The sequence below is a fragment of the Pezoporus wallicus genome, unplaced genomic scaffold (assembly GCF_028554395.1).
Source record: "Pezoporus wallicus isolate ANWC-B61680 ecotype Strahan unplaced genomic scaffold, APGP_CSIRO_Pwel_v1 contig_13850, whole genome shotgun sequence".
Lineage (NCBI taxonomy): Eukaryota > Metazoa > Chordata > Aves > Psittaciformes > Psittacidae > Pezoporus > Pezoporus wallicus.
Genome location: NW_026635243.1, coordinates 462,963 through 478,545, shown reverse-complemented (window position 1 = coordinate 478,545; position 15,583 = coordinate 462,963). Strand labels below are relative to the sequence as shown.

Here is a 15,583-nt window from a genome sequence, read left to right as displayed (position 1 = left end):
TGCGTTCTCGGTCCCTTCCCTGTGAGTGTGTGTGAAGCTGGTGGCTGAACCCCCCAGCTGTGCTGTTGGTGTCACTGCTTTTGTGTTGCTTCTGGCCTTTTTTAACGCTTTCCTGGGGGGGTGAAGGAAACGGGACCCTTCCTGGCTCGCTATGGGAGGGAGGAGAATTCCCCTTTGCAGGAGTTCTGGCTGTTAGCGTGTGTGGCAGGCAGAGCCGAGCCGGAGTTTGGGATCAGGAGCAGCTCCTGTTCAGGCACAGCTTGCCAGGTGGGGAGTGCTGGAATGCTCTGCGGGAGTGCACATGGAGGAGAGCTTGGTTTGAGTGCAGTTGTCCCACTGGCATTCAGTTGACCTGATGTGTGACTTGTGGAGCCTGGGACTCGGGTGAAAACTTCAGCTTGCTTTTCAGAACCAGCTGAAATCTCAGATTTCAACCGGGTCTGGATTTAGTGGGAATTTTGCTCCCTGAGGAATCAGTTGGAAAATGAGGGAGCTTTGCCTTGAAACCTCGGCTGTGCTCAGAGGAGGGAAGAGCTGAGCTTACAGCAGATGCTGAAGAGACACGGAATTCCTGTCTCCTGCGGTGGCATGGAGCATCAGTGCTCGCTCTGCCCGAAGGCAGAGACCCCGCATAAAGTACGGAACAGATGAGTGCTGGGAGCAGTAACTCCTGTGGGATCGTTTTCTGTAGCATGAGTAACTCCTGTGTAGCACAGCCACATAATGGAGCATTTATATGGAGCCGAATCAGACAGCAATTAATGAGGAGCTATGTTTGGAAGTGTGGGGCGGCAGAAAATTGGGCTTTGTAGTGAGGAATGTCCCTGGTGGTGTTGGAGCAGCGTAGGAAGCGCAGTGTAAGCAGTTGCTGTGGCAGCTAAAAGGTAGCTCAGTAGACACTGATGTTGAGCCTCGGGGGAAACGCTGACTTTTAGTCCAAGACTAAAATGCTCACAAGTGCCTGATGGTTGTAATTAGGTTTGTGCTGGTGCTGCCTGGAACATGCTGCTCTGGTTCGGCCTTCTCTTTAGTTACCTTCTGGGGGCTGTGTCGTTTCACTCTGTGGACATACCATTGTGTCTGCACATAACTGCAGCCTCCTGCCTTATCCGTTGTCTTTTAGGATGGTTGTATCCAGCCAGAGCAAAGCAGAGTCTTTGCTCTTTTGGTGGTTGTTTTCCCCCTGAGGTTTCAGTGCAGTTTCCTTTCTCTGGTGATGGGCAGGTTTCATTGTCCCCCCCCCCCCTTACTCTTTAAATCTACAAGCACTTTATGGTTGCATGTTCTTGGTTTGCATTCCAAAGAGATCTCAGGAGCTGGAATGAGTAGGGACTGATCGACTCGGAACCTGATGCTCAGTCATTTGACAGGTCTAAGCCTGTAAAAAGCCTTCCCCTTTACTGGTTTTAAGTTGCGGGGTTTGATAACCAAATGATAAAGTCATTTCCAGCCCATGACAGCTCAGGCAAGTATCTCCTGCCATGGCCAAGTAACAAAATGTTGGTGGAAGATGACACATGAATAAGCCATGAATAATCCTGGAGCCGTGCTGTGCAAGTGGCAGGATCAGACTTTGGGAACGGCTTCTCATGGCAAAACCCTGCTGCGGCTCAGTGAGGGGAAGCCCTTCCTTCCCCAGGCACAGACCTGAGCGTGCCTTTTGCTGGGGTTTCCTTTCACTTGACTCCTGTTGTTTGTTTTCCAGCCTGAGTGAGAGCTTTTTCATGGTGAAAGGTGCAGCCCTCTTCTTGCAACAAGGAAACAGCTCCCAGGGCCAGCGAAGCCTCCAGCATCCTCACAAACATGCAGGTAGTGGATTCAAACACCTCCTGAACCTCTTCTTGCCTCACTGCGGAGCCAGGGTGTCTGTGCTGAGCAGGTATCCCTGGTTTCCACAGCCATAGATGAAGGAATGTCCCGTGTGCTTCAGTGGTTTGATCTTTGCCTTCCCCTGCAGCCTGTGAGGAGGGAACTGGGATGGGCAGAGTCACAGGGCTCTAGGACCTCTAATACAGGTCTGGTTCAGATCAACAGGGACGTTCTCCAAGTGTTCTCCCAGCCTTCAGTCATCTGAAGGTTGGGACTTCGGTGCCAGCACTTGTCCTTTTGAAACTACCTGTTGCTGGTTTTGTTTGGTGTTGCTGGTAAGAGCAGGGAATGTTTTAACAGGATATGGCTCTCTGCATAGACATAGGTTTCTTAGCTCCCTATATCCCCTTTCCTGGTTTCAGGAAAATCCCCTTTTCTGTTAACTTATCACTACCTGGCCTGTAAGAACTGGTCATGGTTTAAGAACAGACTCTCCTTCCCCCAGTCCCCTCCAGTGTGCCACACTGATGGGAAGAAATGGTAGGGAGTTGTGTGGTGAATGTACACAAGGATCGATAAGGAAAGTGGATTCCACTTACCCAGTGGCTTTAAGCCTTCTGTCTGTGACAGTCTGGAGTAAGTGATCACTGGGGAAGCAGAAAGGTGATCAGCAGGGCTTTTGGGGAGCAGGAGCATGTGGGAAAGGCACAGTGTGGTACTGTGTGCCTGCTGCTTAGTAAACACTCCAAGCACAAAGAGGGTGTTTGAATGCCAAGCTTGGCTTTGGGTTTCTTTAATCGTCAGCGATTTCATAGACCCAGCAAACATCCTACGGAAGGAATTTTATCTTGCATGGAAAGTTATGAGTACATTACTGAGTTATTAGATGTGAACTGGGTTTGTTTTCTTGTAGATTCCTTGTTCCCTTTGCTTGCTTTCATCAAACAGAAATGTACCCACCACCCTAGAGCTTAAGGGACTTGATGCACGAGAACCACTTTGAGATAGAAGGGATCCATCACTTCCTAATCAGTTGTTCCTCCTGCCTCTTCTGCCCCTGTGCCCACATCTTTGTCTTCTCTGAGATGCTGTAACAGGAAAAGTATCATCGTTTGTGCCAGTCATAGATGGTCTCAGTATATTTGGTACCTTCCAAATAGTGTAAGGTCAAGTTCTCACAGAGCCAGATGGTCCTCATCAATGAAGCTCACTTCTGTTAGTATCTCTGGGACAGCAAAGCTCATTGGCCTCTCTTAAATGGTATATTTTATTTTACAAACCCCACAGTTTCCTTAAATACCAAGATTCTGCTGATTCTTAGTGCAGCAAGAGACCCTTTCTGATGAGTTCTCTGCTCTCTGTGCAGGTGATTTGCCCCAGCACCTCCAGGTGATGATCAACCTCCTCCGCTGTGAGGACAGGATCAAACTGGTAAGAAAAGCTGCATTTTCCTGCTCTCCTTTCTGTTGGAGGCGTTTGAAACAGACCTGTAGAGGCTCATGAAAAGCACTGGCAAAGCCTAGGTTTTCTGATCCACTCCTTTTGCCGTGGTCCTTACCTCCAGGTGATGAACTGGGGCAGGAAACGGATCTGTCTGAAGTGTGGCTTTTCTGTTAGAAGATGGGGCTGTCATTCCCTGTGTCTTTTGCACTGCAGCTAAATAAAGCTTTTGGGTTCGCTTGCACCTTAAAAACCCGAGGCAGCAGTGGAGGTAATGCTTATCCACGAGGTGTTTGCAGAGCTTGCTGACCTTTCCCCAGGCTGTCCGGTTGGAGAGCGTGTGGACAGACCGCGTGCGGTACATGGTGGTCGTGTACAGCAGCGGGCGGCAGGACACGGAAGAGAACATCCTGCTGGGTGTGGATTTCTCCAGCAAGGAGAGGTATGTCCAAGGCGAGGCTGGGCTTGGAAATGGGGCAGGCTGGGCTCTCTGTCCCCAAGCAGTTGGTTTATGTGTGATCTGCAAACTCTAGCAAGAGAAAAGGAGATGTGTTGAGTCTTCTGACCAGGTACGGGGATGGGAGGGTGATTTCTGATCCAGAAAGCTTTCAGTCTCCTTGGAATCTCTGGGCACTTGCGGGCTAAGTGTTCACGTGTAATCCATCTGTAGGGCTGGTACCTACCTCATCTGTGGTAGTTGGCTGCGTGCTCACTTCAGAATGCTCTTGCAGCCACATTTAAAAACTGGAACTTATTCTGTCCCCCAGACTTCAAGTCTGTTGATGCTATGAAGCAATGGGGTTTTTGGGTGGGTAGCTTAGTTGCCAAAAAACAATACTGCAGAAGTACCTCCAAAACCAACAAACAAATGTGTCAGTAATGAACTGCTGCTTTTGTCCAACTGATAAGAGCACGTAGGACTTTGAAAGGCAAATAAAATATTGTGTTATCACAGCCCCTCTCACATTATTCCAGTTGTAGGTGAGCAAACCAAGGCAGAAAAGCTCTTGGCTCAGAGACATGGGGCTGGCTTGGCAGAGCTTCCAGCCTGTTGTTCCTGTTCTCCAGTGGTTTAGCAGGCTGCCATGCCGTGCTGGTGCAGCCAGTGTGGGGTTTGTTTTCCCTCTGGAAAACCTTAGTGGCTGTAAGTGGAACGGGGGAGCTTTTGCTCTGCTGGGAGACATAGAATCATAGAATAGTTAGGGTTGGAAAGGACCTTAAGATCATCCAGTTCCAACCCCCCTGCCATGGGCAGGGACACCTCAAACTAAACCATGGCACCCAAGGCCTCATCCAACCTGGTCTTGAACACTGCCAGGGATGGAGCATTCACAACCTCCCTGGGCAACCCATTCCAGTGCCTCACCAGCCTAACAGGAAAGAATTTCCTCCTTAGATCCAATCTAAAGTTTCCCTGTTTCAGTTTGAACCCGTTACCCGTTGCAGGGAAACTCCTGGTTGTGCCTTCCTAATGAGATTATTTTCATTGGTGCTGCTGCCTCTTATATCTGTGTTTAAATTACTCCTGTTAGTGCTAGGGAGGGAACTCTAATGTAGTATTTCCTTATGGCACAGTGGATGTTGCTGTCATCTTCAGACCTGACCCAGCCTTGCAATAATTTGCTGATGATTATGGAGACGAGAGGAAAGGTGGAAAAGTTGTGACAAATCCATCCTAACTGTGAGGTTTGCTGCCATGTCCCCCTGAAAGCCCAGGCTTTTGTTAATTAAGGGCAAGTCCTGTGCATAAAGAAGTCAGTTGGCATCAGTGACTTCATTGAGTGAAGCCACTCCATGGCTCTGTGCTGGGGCTGAAATGTCACTGCTGAGCTGTAAGTGTCCTCACTGCTGACAGTCGGACTAGTCAGGTGCTTTTGTGGGCTTTATTCCTTTTACATATGTGTAATAAAACCCACTTTCTCTTGCGGAGCTCTGCAGTGCACATTGTCCACATATGCATTCAGTGGGTCTATCAGATCCTTTTGCCTGCTGTAGAAAGGAGCTAAAGGCTTAAAAATGGAAAAGAACAGAACAAAACCTGAGTTCTTTAACTGGCTCTTGCTGTCTGCATCCCAATTTCCTTTAATATCTCAGTCACTTAATTATTTACTATCTGAAGTTACTGGCCCCCATTATAGCTCCGTTTTCTTGCCAGACTGAAATGAAAAGTGTTCATTTGGGGTAGGTAAAGTCATAAAATCTTTTCTACCAGCCCGAGTGATGAAGTGGAAATCGAACACCCTGAAAGGCCCCTGGGGTCCCCTCTGGAGCAGGCAGGCAGCTGCTCTGCCACCTCCCAGGGCTGCGTTTTGAGCTGAGCCTCTGCAGCCAGATCCCGGAGATCTGCTCCTGTGTCCTGCTAGGGAGCCGCCTGGCACTGGGCTTGTGGTGATGGGAGCAGGAGAGGTGATGGGGCTCACGCTGCAGAGCTTTCTGGCAGGCTCTGGAGTGGAAGAGCTGGAAACTGATCCTTGCTGCTGTGGTGTTTCTCCAGCTCTGTGGAGCAATCAGCAGGCTCATAGCAGAGTAAACCCTCAGCCTTCAGCTGCCGGTCTCCTTGTGCCGTGCCTTTGATGGCCTGAGGCATTACTAGGAATTACTAGAGCAAGACTTGAGGATTTTAAAAATTAAAGAGTATTAATAATTAAGGGTATTGGCGTGACCTCATTGTGGCCTATATTTAACATCCTGTGTAACAACCTCTCTTCCAGTAAGAGCTGCACCATCGGAATGGTTCTTCGGCTGTGGAGCGACACTAAAATCCATCTTGATGGTGATGGGTAAGAAACCACATTAAAATGATAAATGCGATTGTCCTTCCCTTCTTGGGGCTGCTCAAGGAGAGATTCTCTGTCACCTTGCAAATGAAGTTCCAATTTTGGATTCACGGCTGCAGTCCTCGTATTCAGACAGTGAGGATTCTGTCTTGCTGCCCTTAAGTTGCTTGGTGTAACCTGTGGAACCCAGTGAATACCCTCTGAACTCCCGTTCCTGGGAAGGGTGTCCACTTGCCATTCTTACCTGGGAGGATGTTGGAAAATCCATGGTACAAATTCTCATCCCTGATCCTTTATGACCCTAAGTGCCCCTTGCAATAGCTGTTTGTAGAGTGCAGCTTGTGAGGAGCAGTTTCTGATGCTGGGTTTTGCCTCTCTCTGTTAGTGGCTTCAGCGTGAGCACTGCAGGGAGGATGCACATCTTCAAGCCTGTGTCGGTGCAAGCCATGTGGTACGTGTGTTCATTGGCTTTCTTGAGAAAGAGACTCGTTTATGTGAGTAAATTAAAACCAAACTGCATTTTAGCACGGTCTGTAATTGGTGTTTAGTGAGCTGCAGCAGAGAGGCTGCTTCCCTGTGCCAACAGGTACCAGTGCTGTAAAGGACTAAGAATACTGATCCGAAACCAGGATCTTCTGCTTGTTCAGAGCAGCTGTGGGCTCTTCAGTGGCACTAAATGTGCAAGACCACCTTGAAGCCATCAGGCTGCAAACCCAGTCTTTTCTCTCTCTGCGTGTTCCTGACTGGCTGAAGGAGGAGCCTCAGGACCCATTGCCAATCCGATGGCATTCCCCATGTTCTGCCTCGTTGCTGGGGCTCCTGCCACATGGAAACTTTCTACCCCGGGTGCTTGTTCACCTTTCAGCTCCTGTCACCCCTCCCTCGTGCAGGGATTCCAAACCACTGCAGCAGAGGTGGCTGAATCAGCAGCAGCTCTGCCAGCAAATTCCTCCTTGAAGAGGCTGCTCCCCATCCCCGTGCAGAACAAACGCATCTCTCTTGGCCTGGGCAGTTGGCTGCCTCCTCTTGGAGCCTCCTGAGATCCCTCACTTTGCTGCATCTGATAGGGAAAAGATACAGATGTAGAGAAGGGTGTCGTGCTAGGGACGATTGGGTACAGAAACAAATGCAACTCTTGTTCCTGTCACTTTTGAACTCGGCCCCTCCTGTTGGCAGCCTCAGATGTGGTTGATGTGTTCAGTACAATGACATCTTTGGAGTAAGAACCTTAAAAAGAGAAAAGTATGAGGAGGGAAGGAAGGAAAAAGTAATGCTAGAATGTGCAAAAACAAATGACCCAATCTGGGCCTTGTCCCCAGAGCATGTCAGGGGCCAAGAATGCTGGTGAATGTGCATCTGACTCCTTGCTGAAGGTGCTTTGAAAATTGTCCATGTTCTTTATTTTCCTTTGGTCTGGTTTCACAAGTTAACTAATGATTAAATCCCAGAGCGACTTGTGCCTTGGGCTTGCGTGTTAATCAGGACAAGATTTGGCCTCTGCCTTGGACCGGCTCTTGAGGAGGTCTCCAAGGGCCAGTTTGTGCCCTCTTTGAACTCTGATACAAAAAATCTGCTGCTTTCACAAAGCAAACTGTAACCAACTGCTGAAAGTCTTGATTTTCTCTGTGATAATCGCTCACATCCTGCTCTGTCTGCCCCTGCTGCTCACAGCTGCACAAATTCATTCTCCAAACTTGCAGGTCCGCTCTACAGATCCTCCACAAAGCCTGTGAGGTGGCAAGGAGATACAACTACTTCCCAGGCGGGGTGGCCTTGGTGTGGGCCACCTACTACGAAAGCTGCATCAGCTCGGACCAGAGCTGCATCAACGAGTGGAATGCGATGCAGGACCTGGAATCCACCCGCCCTGACTCACCAGCACTGTTTGTTGACAAGTTAGTTCTGCATTTCATTAGAAGCTGGCCTTGCTCATGAGAGGAATCTCCCTTTTCTCTCTTCTTCCTCCAGTGGTTCCTTTCCTTTCTTTTCTCCAAGTCTTAATGCTTTTCTTCCATTATTCCCATAAAAATCACTTTTAATCCAAGTCTTTCCCACCGCTCCTGCACTGCTTGAGTTGCAGCGTGGGTTTGCTGCCAGCTTGGAGACAACATCCTCTCCTTTGCCTTTCCAGGCCAACTGAAAGGGAACGAACAGAACGGCTCATTAAAGCCAAACTCCGGAGCATCATGATGAGCAAAGACCTGGAAAATGTCACTTCCAAGGAGGTAAATGTAATTCCTGCTATCTCATTCTTCCTACTAGACTGCTTTTCCAGGGAATGCTGCACTGCTGAAGAGACACCATATGCCAAGGTGTCACTGGTTTCTCAGTGTGTATCTGAAAGGCTCTGCTCTTTGGCTTTGCTATTCCCCTCTTTCCCAGCAGGGCAATCGGGGTAATGCCACATCCATGTCGTTTTTCACAACCTTAGTAACAAGTATGTGGCTCCCAGCTCACAGTGCCTGGTTCTTTGCCAGCCAGGTGACACTGGAGGTGATGCCTCCCGTGACAGTTGGGTTGTAACAGTGGTGGGCATGCCCAAGCACTGACTTTATAGACACTTACTCCTCGATGCATCCCTCAGATGACACAAGCAAAGGCAGCACTCCCAAAAGCTGCAGCTGGTGGCTGGAGGCCTCGCAGCTGTGTTGGATGAGCCATCTCCACTTGCTCGTGGGCAGTGCAGAGCAGAGTATGAGCCTTCCTTTCTCCCTTGGCTTCATTTTAAGGTTTTGTCTTCTTTGTTCCTGAACAAGTGTCAGAGGGGCTTGCAGAGACAGCATTTTGCTAGTGGGTTTATGGATGGAAAATCACAAGTCAAGGCTTAAGCTAGCTTGGGTCCATCCCACAGGCTGGTGTAAATACGGCCAGCCGCAGTGCAGGCAGATTCCAGGCAAATGGAAATGGTTCTTTGGGGTTTGGGTTTTGTTTTCCAAGGCAGGCTATTAACATGCAGGGCTTTCCTCCCTAAGCTTAGCAATGAAGGCTTCAGCTACTCTCTTGTGTAACAGCAGTGCTACAAGTTGTAGGCGTAAGCTGAGAACTCCTCAGTCTGTGTACGTGTTCCTGCTTGGTGCAGTCAAGATGCTTTGATTTTTCCTGCAGGAATTTTCCATGGTGGATCAGACAAAGTTGTGCTGCTTTGCTTTGCCCCTTCCTGAAGCTGAGGGGCAGGGAGAGGGCTGTTATGTCCATGCCCTGGTGTTTTGAAATGGGAGAGCACTGAAAATCTCTCTTCACCAGTGCTGCTGCTGTTATTCACTCCTTGCAGGTGTTTCTATTGAACAGATGTGATTCTAGGTGGCATCCTTTGTTTCCTGCTCTGCAGATCCGAAATGAGCTGGAGAAACACATGAACTGCAACTTGAAGGAATTCAAGGAATTCATAGACAATGAAATGCTGCTTATCCTGGGTCAGATGGACAAACCATCTCTCATTTTTGATCATTTATACCTGGTAAGCTGCTGGGCTTGGAGCTCTAGCGTAGCAAGAGGCTCAGTGGCAGTGAGTTGGGCTTAGAGGAAGCTGAATTTGGTGTCAAGGCTGAGTTGTGCTCCATGAGCCCTTTATTCTGGCTGTGTTACTGATTCTAGGCCTTGACAGAATCCTTTTCCTGGCAGGTTGATCCTGTCTCTGTGCGTGTTCATTTTCTATTTCTAGCAATGGAGATTTTTCTTTTACAGCAAACAAAAGGCCTGGCTCCGACCGCAGCCGTTTGCTCTTGGGCTCTGGTTAGGGTCACTGCATCTTGACTAAGCCTATGAGGTTCTGTGGCATGGCCAGAGCTATGTAAAGACTGAGGCTGAAGGTGATGTCCCAGCTCGTGCAGAAGCGAAGGACGGTCTGTTTCATCTGATCTTTTGCCACTAGATGGTACTCCAAGCAAAACCAGGCACTGCCATCTGGAACAAAGACTTGCTGGAGATGAGCACATTTGTGCCCGTTATGCTTAGGTCTTTTTTTATTGCTCTTCTGGAGAGAGGCAGAGGAAATGCTCGTGTCTGAGAGCAAAACCTGCTTTTAAACCCCTTTTTTAGCTTCCTGGTTTGCAGATAGAGGGGGGGGACACCTAAGTTATAACCACCCACAGAGCTTTCAGGATTTGCCTCCCTTCTCATGTACTGTGATCCCAGCCATGCCACACGTAGCTCTCCCTGCACTATTTATGTCTGTCTTTAAAAATCCAGAGTGGGCAGGGGCAGTGATTCGGGATGTGCTCAGTCACACACACTGGCCTCCTTAAGGGAGGGTGTAATGCCTGTCAGACAGGACCTCTCTGTGCTGAGCAGCAGCACTGCCTGCCCTGTGCCATATTCCAGAGGCTGTTCCCAGTGTTTCAGCTAAGGAAGATGGCCCGGGCTGGGGCATTGCAGAACCTGAGGAAAACGGGGATGCTCTTGTGCTCCTTTGAAATGTGTCTTTTGTGGCTTTTCAGGGCTCCGAGTGGAATGCCTCCAACCTCGAGGAGCTGCAGGGCTCAGGGTGAGTACTGACCTTCCAAACACAAAGTAACTCCAGCTGTTTGCTTTTAACTTATGCTCAGGCCTCTTGAGATGACATATGAAGTTTGTAGACAGCAGGGGCATGAGTTTGGGCCTATTCTCAATAACATGGGTAACTTACCATCAGCTGCTTGGTGGGGAAATCTTTCCTATCTTATTCCTATCAATAACATGTGGAGTGAAAATAAGCAAACTTGTCATTCGTGAAGCACATCAAGATCTCTGATACCCCTCCAGCGGGTAACAGCTGAGTGTGAAATGTCCATCCAGGATGTTGAGTCGGGTGTGAATTCCTGCAGGCTACAGAACAGCAAGTAGTGCAGCACTAAGCTGAGGGGAAAACTCTGTCTGAATGGAGCAGAGCTTCCTGTGGATGAGCAATCTCCAGCTCACCTGCCCGGGCAGGCAGTGCAGGGCTCTGTCACCATGCTCTCATCACCACACCACCACTTGGCTTCATTGACTTTCATGCTTTTTGGCTGAGGGAGAATTTAGCATAGAAATATTTGCTGCTTGCCCAAGGCACACACCAAGCATGAGGTGAGAACCTCAGAAACGTTGCTCAGTAGCACAGAGAAGCTGTGGCTGCCCCATCCCTGGCAGTGCTCAAGGCCAGGTTGGACACAGGGGCTTGCAGCAAGCTCCTCCAGTGGAAGGGGTCCCTGCCCGTGGCAGGGGTTGGAGCTGGAGGAGCTTTAAGGTGCCTTCCACCATAAACCAGGCTGGGATTCTGGGATACTTCAAGGTCTTCACAATGTGCATCAGCTCCTCTTTCACAGCCGTGCCATTTCAGGTCTGTTTTCTTTGTGCTCTTCGCAGCATTGACTACATCTTGAATGTGACCAGGGAAATTGATAACTTCTTCCCTGTTTTGTTCGCCTATCACAACATCCGCGTGTACGACGAGGAGACCACCGACCTCCTGGCTCACTGGAACGAGGCCTACCACTTCATAAACAAGGCCAAGTGAGTGGGCTGGGGACTGTGACCTGTGGGAGGACACATCCGAGCCATGCCCCCTGTGCTTCATCCAGCATGGGGCTGAATCCTTCTTGAATCCGGGGAGGATGCGTTCCTGGAACTTCCCTGGCCCTTGTCTCTTCCTGTACTGGCATTACCCTGCTCCTGGCTGATGATACTTTATTATTATTGTTATTAACAGAAAGGAACAAGGATATTTCCCCTTCCCAGGCTCTGGAAATGCTCCAACCCATGTCCGTGTTGGACTAGCCCCCGCCGTCTCTGCAGGCAAGAGATGGTGACAGAGCCCATCAAACCCTGCTGGGCTTCTACACTCGGGTTGTTCCTGCTTCTCCCTGTATCCAAAGATTTGGGCAGGCAGGGAGGCTTCCTGGTGATCCCTCAAGTGGCAGCATGACCGAGGCTGCCCTTCCCTAACTTCTGGAGAGAGATTCCTCTTGTGGCTCACTTAACCCCACAAGGTTTCTAACCTGATCCACAGTGCTGGGGTGCTCAGGAGGACACGGCGCTCTCCCTGCACTGTGTAACAGCCGATACCGTAACCAGACAGTGAGAGGTGTTTTCCTGTTTGCCCTCCTGCAGGAAGAACCATTCCAAGTGCCTGGTGCACTGCAAGATGGGTGTGAGCCGCTCGGCATCCACCGTCATCGCCTACGCGATGAAGGAGTTTGGCTGGTCCCTGGAAAAGGCCTACAACTACGTGAAGCAGAAACGCAGCATTGCGAGGCCGAACGCAGGCTTCATGAGGCAGCTGCTGGAGTACGAAGGCATTTTAGATGCGAGGTAAGGCGCCAGGAGGAACAGAAAGGTGACTGGCAGGGAGTGAGGGGGCCAATTTTAGGCATCCTCATGTTTTCATATCACAAACCATGTGATTTGGTGCTCAGACTCCGCAGTGCTATGGTCTGAAGGGTCCCATTTAGAAGGGCAGCTGCAGAAGCCTGGGCTAATGGTGTTTTCCCAAACCCTTTCTGTGCCAGGCCTCCCTGGGTGAAAATTAGCTGTCTTCCAGGGAGCTCTGCTCTGGTTTAATGCAGTGCGGGTCCCTCTGCGTGTGGGAAGTGTGTTTGTGTTCCTCAGCAGCCAGGGCTGTTCAGCAAAACATTGTTCTTGGGTGATGAGGCAGAACTGAGCTCGGGCAGTGTGGGAAGCAAATCATTTGCAGGTCTGGGTGACCATGCCAGCCACAAGTCTTTGTCATCCTGAGCGCTGTTGTATCTAACAAGGGTTTCTGCGTGCTCCACTTGGCCTCTGCTCTGCTGGGGGAAGGAGAGGAAGATTTGTCACTCCAGTTCATCAGGAGCTGTGCCGTGAGACGTGCAGAGATGTTGGTTCAGGGGGGTTTGCTCTGATGAAGGGCTCTGTGCCCCTCTGCCCTGAAGGGCATTTCCTGTTTGGGTGCAGTGCAGGGCTGTGAGTCTGCTGGGTTAAAGATACCTTGGAGTGGGCAGGCAGGAGGGACTAAACCCTGATGCTGAAGATGGCTTTGTCCAGGTGGGACTGGGCTGGCCCCAGGGGTCATCATTTCAGTCCTGGCTTGCGGACAGGGAGGGATGTGCCCGGAGCTGAGCATCCTCCAGAGTGACGATGGTCGCTTGTGTCTTTGCCCCTCTCCCCAGCAAGCAGCGCCACAACAAGCTGTGGAAGCAGCAGGCAGAGAGCAACCTGCCCCCCAACACAGACGGCACCACGGGGTCGAGCGACTTCCTCCTCGAGAGCTTGGACATCGACCTGGAGAACCGCCTGGCTGACCTGGACATGCCTTCGCAGTCGGCGTACCTGGACAACCGCGCCGGCACCGACGTGCCCGTGGGCTTCAACTACTGCTTCCGCCGCCTCTCGGACACGCTGCTGGAGAACAAGATTCCCGGTGACAGAGAGGGCTTTTTCCCCGTGGAGGAGCTGGAGCGGGATGTGCTTGCGGAGCGCGCTGCCTCGCTGCTGTCCCAGCAGCCATCTGCACCGTCAGAGGGGAGGATGCTAGAGACAGCAAGAGCCCTGGAGACCGCGGAGCCGCTGGCAGAGATGAGCAGCTTCTGTGAGAAGGAGGTGAAGAAGAAGCTGGATTTCAGCCCCCGGAAGGCAAGGATGGTGCTGGGCCCTGGGGACCACAGGGAGGACGTTGTCAGGGAGGAAAACCCAATGGAGAAGTGGAAGCGGCGCTTGTCCATGCACAAAGAGGAGAGCAGGCTTAACAGAGAGAACTTGAACAACAACAACAGCAAAAGGAGCTGCCCAGAGGATTTTGAGGTGCGTATGGAGGTGAAATGGAGGTGATTAGCGTGGCTGAGGCTGACTCTGCTGCAAGTGAAACTGCTCTTCTCATCTTCGTAGCACAGTTTCATTTGACTCGGATAAAGCCTTTCATTCCATGATGAGCCGCTTCCTTTTCGAAGTGCTTCTGAACATGGCTTTGCTTGCCCAAGCTATGGAGTTAGATGCCAGAGAGGGAGCGCACGCATGCGAGAGCCCTGTAAACCGCTTGGGGCAACTTGCATGACCATCACTTGGACGGGTAGGTATTCTTCCATTGGAGATGCTGTCTGCTGAGAAAGTAAGTGGTGTTTGTGTCTGCTGCAGGGCCTTAAGAGAAGTGGAAATGGGCTTTGTTTCCAGTGTGCTTGGCTATAATTATATCCTGTGCTCTGCGCCTCTCTTCTGATGGCCGATGTCCGGTTCTGTGCGCCTTTACCTACACCTCTTTTCTCTTTCGCAGCACGATGCCGTGTTTGGGATCCTCAGTAAGGTGAAGCCTTCCTACCAGTCCTGCACTGACTGCATGTATTCCTCAGCTGGGTTGTCTCCAGATTCCTTTGGGGAGCAGTGTGAGAGGCTGAACTCCAGCACCATGCGTCGCAGCACCGCCACCATCTGCACGCAGCCAGCCTTCCTCTCCCACATCAACTCCAACTTGGCAGAGCACCTGCCCAGCAAGGCACGCTTGGAGGAGGCAATCAGAACTAGAACCAACGAGGCTCCGCTTCCTCTGTCGGCAGGAACTGGTGCTCTGGAGGCTGGGGCTGGCAAATCACTTGATCAGCACTGCAGTGTTTTGGAGAAGGGAAAGGATGCACCAAAAACTCCGGTCAAAACTCTTCTGCCCAGGAGAAACTCACACTGTGACAAGAGCCTCCTTAACGTGGAAGTGGTAAAAGAGGAGTCTCTAGCCAGAAAAGACAGCAAACCTACCAAGGATCTGAAGTACTTGTTCAGTAAAGACTTGGAAAAGCCAAGTGCAAACAGTTACTTGATGCAGCATCAGGAGTCTCTTATCCAGCTGCAGAAGGCAGGTCTGGTTAGGAAGCACACCAAAGAGCTGGAGCGGCTGAAGAGCCTGCCCTCGGACGCCTCATCCCTGCTCAGAGAGAGCCCCTTGAGCAGGGTGGACTCCGGCATCATGGAGGAGAGCGAGGATCTGATTTCACACCCCACCCTCGTGCCTCTGCTGGGACCAGCGCCGCTGATGCCCGAGGATGCGGAGCACAACGCGGCGAAGGCGGAGGTGAAGCGCGGCTCGGAGGGCATCTCCCAGAAAACCTCCACGCCTGCGGCCTGCCGCCTGGAGCACACGAGCAGCTTCACCAAGGACTTCCTCAAGACCATCTGCTACACCCCGTCCTCCTCCCGCAGCTCCAACCTGACGCGCAGCTCCAGCAGCGACAGCATCCACAGCGTGCGGGGCAAGCCCGGCCTCGTGAAGCAGCGGACTCAGGAGATCGAGACCAGGCTGCGGCTGGCGGGCTTGACTGTGTCCTCCCCTCTGAAAAGGTCCAACTCCCTCGCCAAGCTGGGGTGTCTGAACTTGTCCTCTGAGGACTTAGCCAGTGACATGGAGGTGTCCACCGTAACGGACTCCAAGGAGGCCGTTTCCAGCGAGTCTTCCGTGCTCTGTGAGCCACAATCCACGCTCAGGGGTGCAGACGTCACCTCCAAGCTGGCAGCGAAGCCAGCGGTTGGGAACTTGAAGAACACGCTCTGGATGGGCAAAAGTTGATGCCTTCCGTGGGGGGCGCAGGGGGTTTTGAGGGCTTCATGGCGTTTATTCATTGCACAGATGCAGTTTGACGTCTGAG

General features: G+C 51.1%; 1 protein-coding gene across 3 annotated transcripts in view; it reads left to right on the top strand.

Annotated features, from left to right (window-relative positions):
• Positions 1 to 15,583, top strand: part of SSH1 (slingshot protein phosphatase 1) — a 30,884-nt gene extending 15,301 nt beyond the window's left edge. For all 3 annotated transcript variants that reach the window (XM_057412843.1, XM_057412849.1, XM_057412858.1), the window contains 13 exons: positions 1,706 to 1,809; positions 3,176 to 3,240; positions 3,570 to 3,691; positions 5,961 to 6,029; positions 6,412 to 6,477; positions 7,727 to 7,921; positions 8,158 to 8,251; positions 9,355 to 9,483; positions 10,463 to 10,509; positions 11,349 to 11,495; positions 12,093 to 12,293; positions 13,130 to 13,760; positions 14,227 to 15,583. In XM_057412843.1, coding sequence (XP_057268826.1) covers positions 1,706 to 1,809; positions 3,176 to 3,240; positions 3,570 to 3,691; positions 5,961 to 6,029; positions 6,412 to 6,477; positions 7,727 to 7,921; positions 8,158 to 8,251; positions 9,355 to 9,483; positions 10,463 to 10,509; positions 11,349 to 11,495; positions 12,093 to 12,293; positions 13,130 to 13,760; positions 14,227 to 15,504 — 3,148 coding nt within the window. In that variant the 3' untranslated portion in view covers positions 15,505 to 15,583. The remainder of the gene's footprint in view (positions 1 to 1,705; positions 1,810 to 3,175; positions 3,241 to 3,569; positions 3,692 to 5,960; positions 6,030 to 6,411; positions 6,478 to 7,726; positions 7,922 to 8,157; positions 8,252 to 9,354; positions 9,484 to 10,462; positions 10,510 to 11,348; positions 11,496 to 12,092; positions 12,294 to 13,129; positions 13,761 to 14,226) is intronic.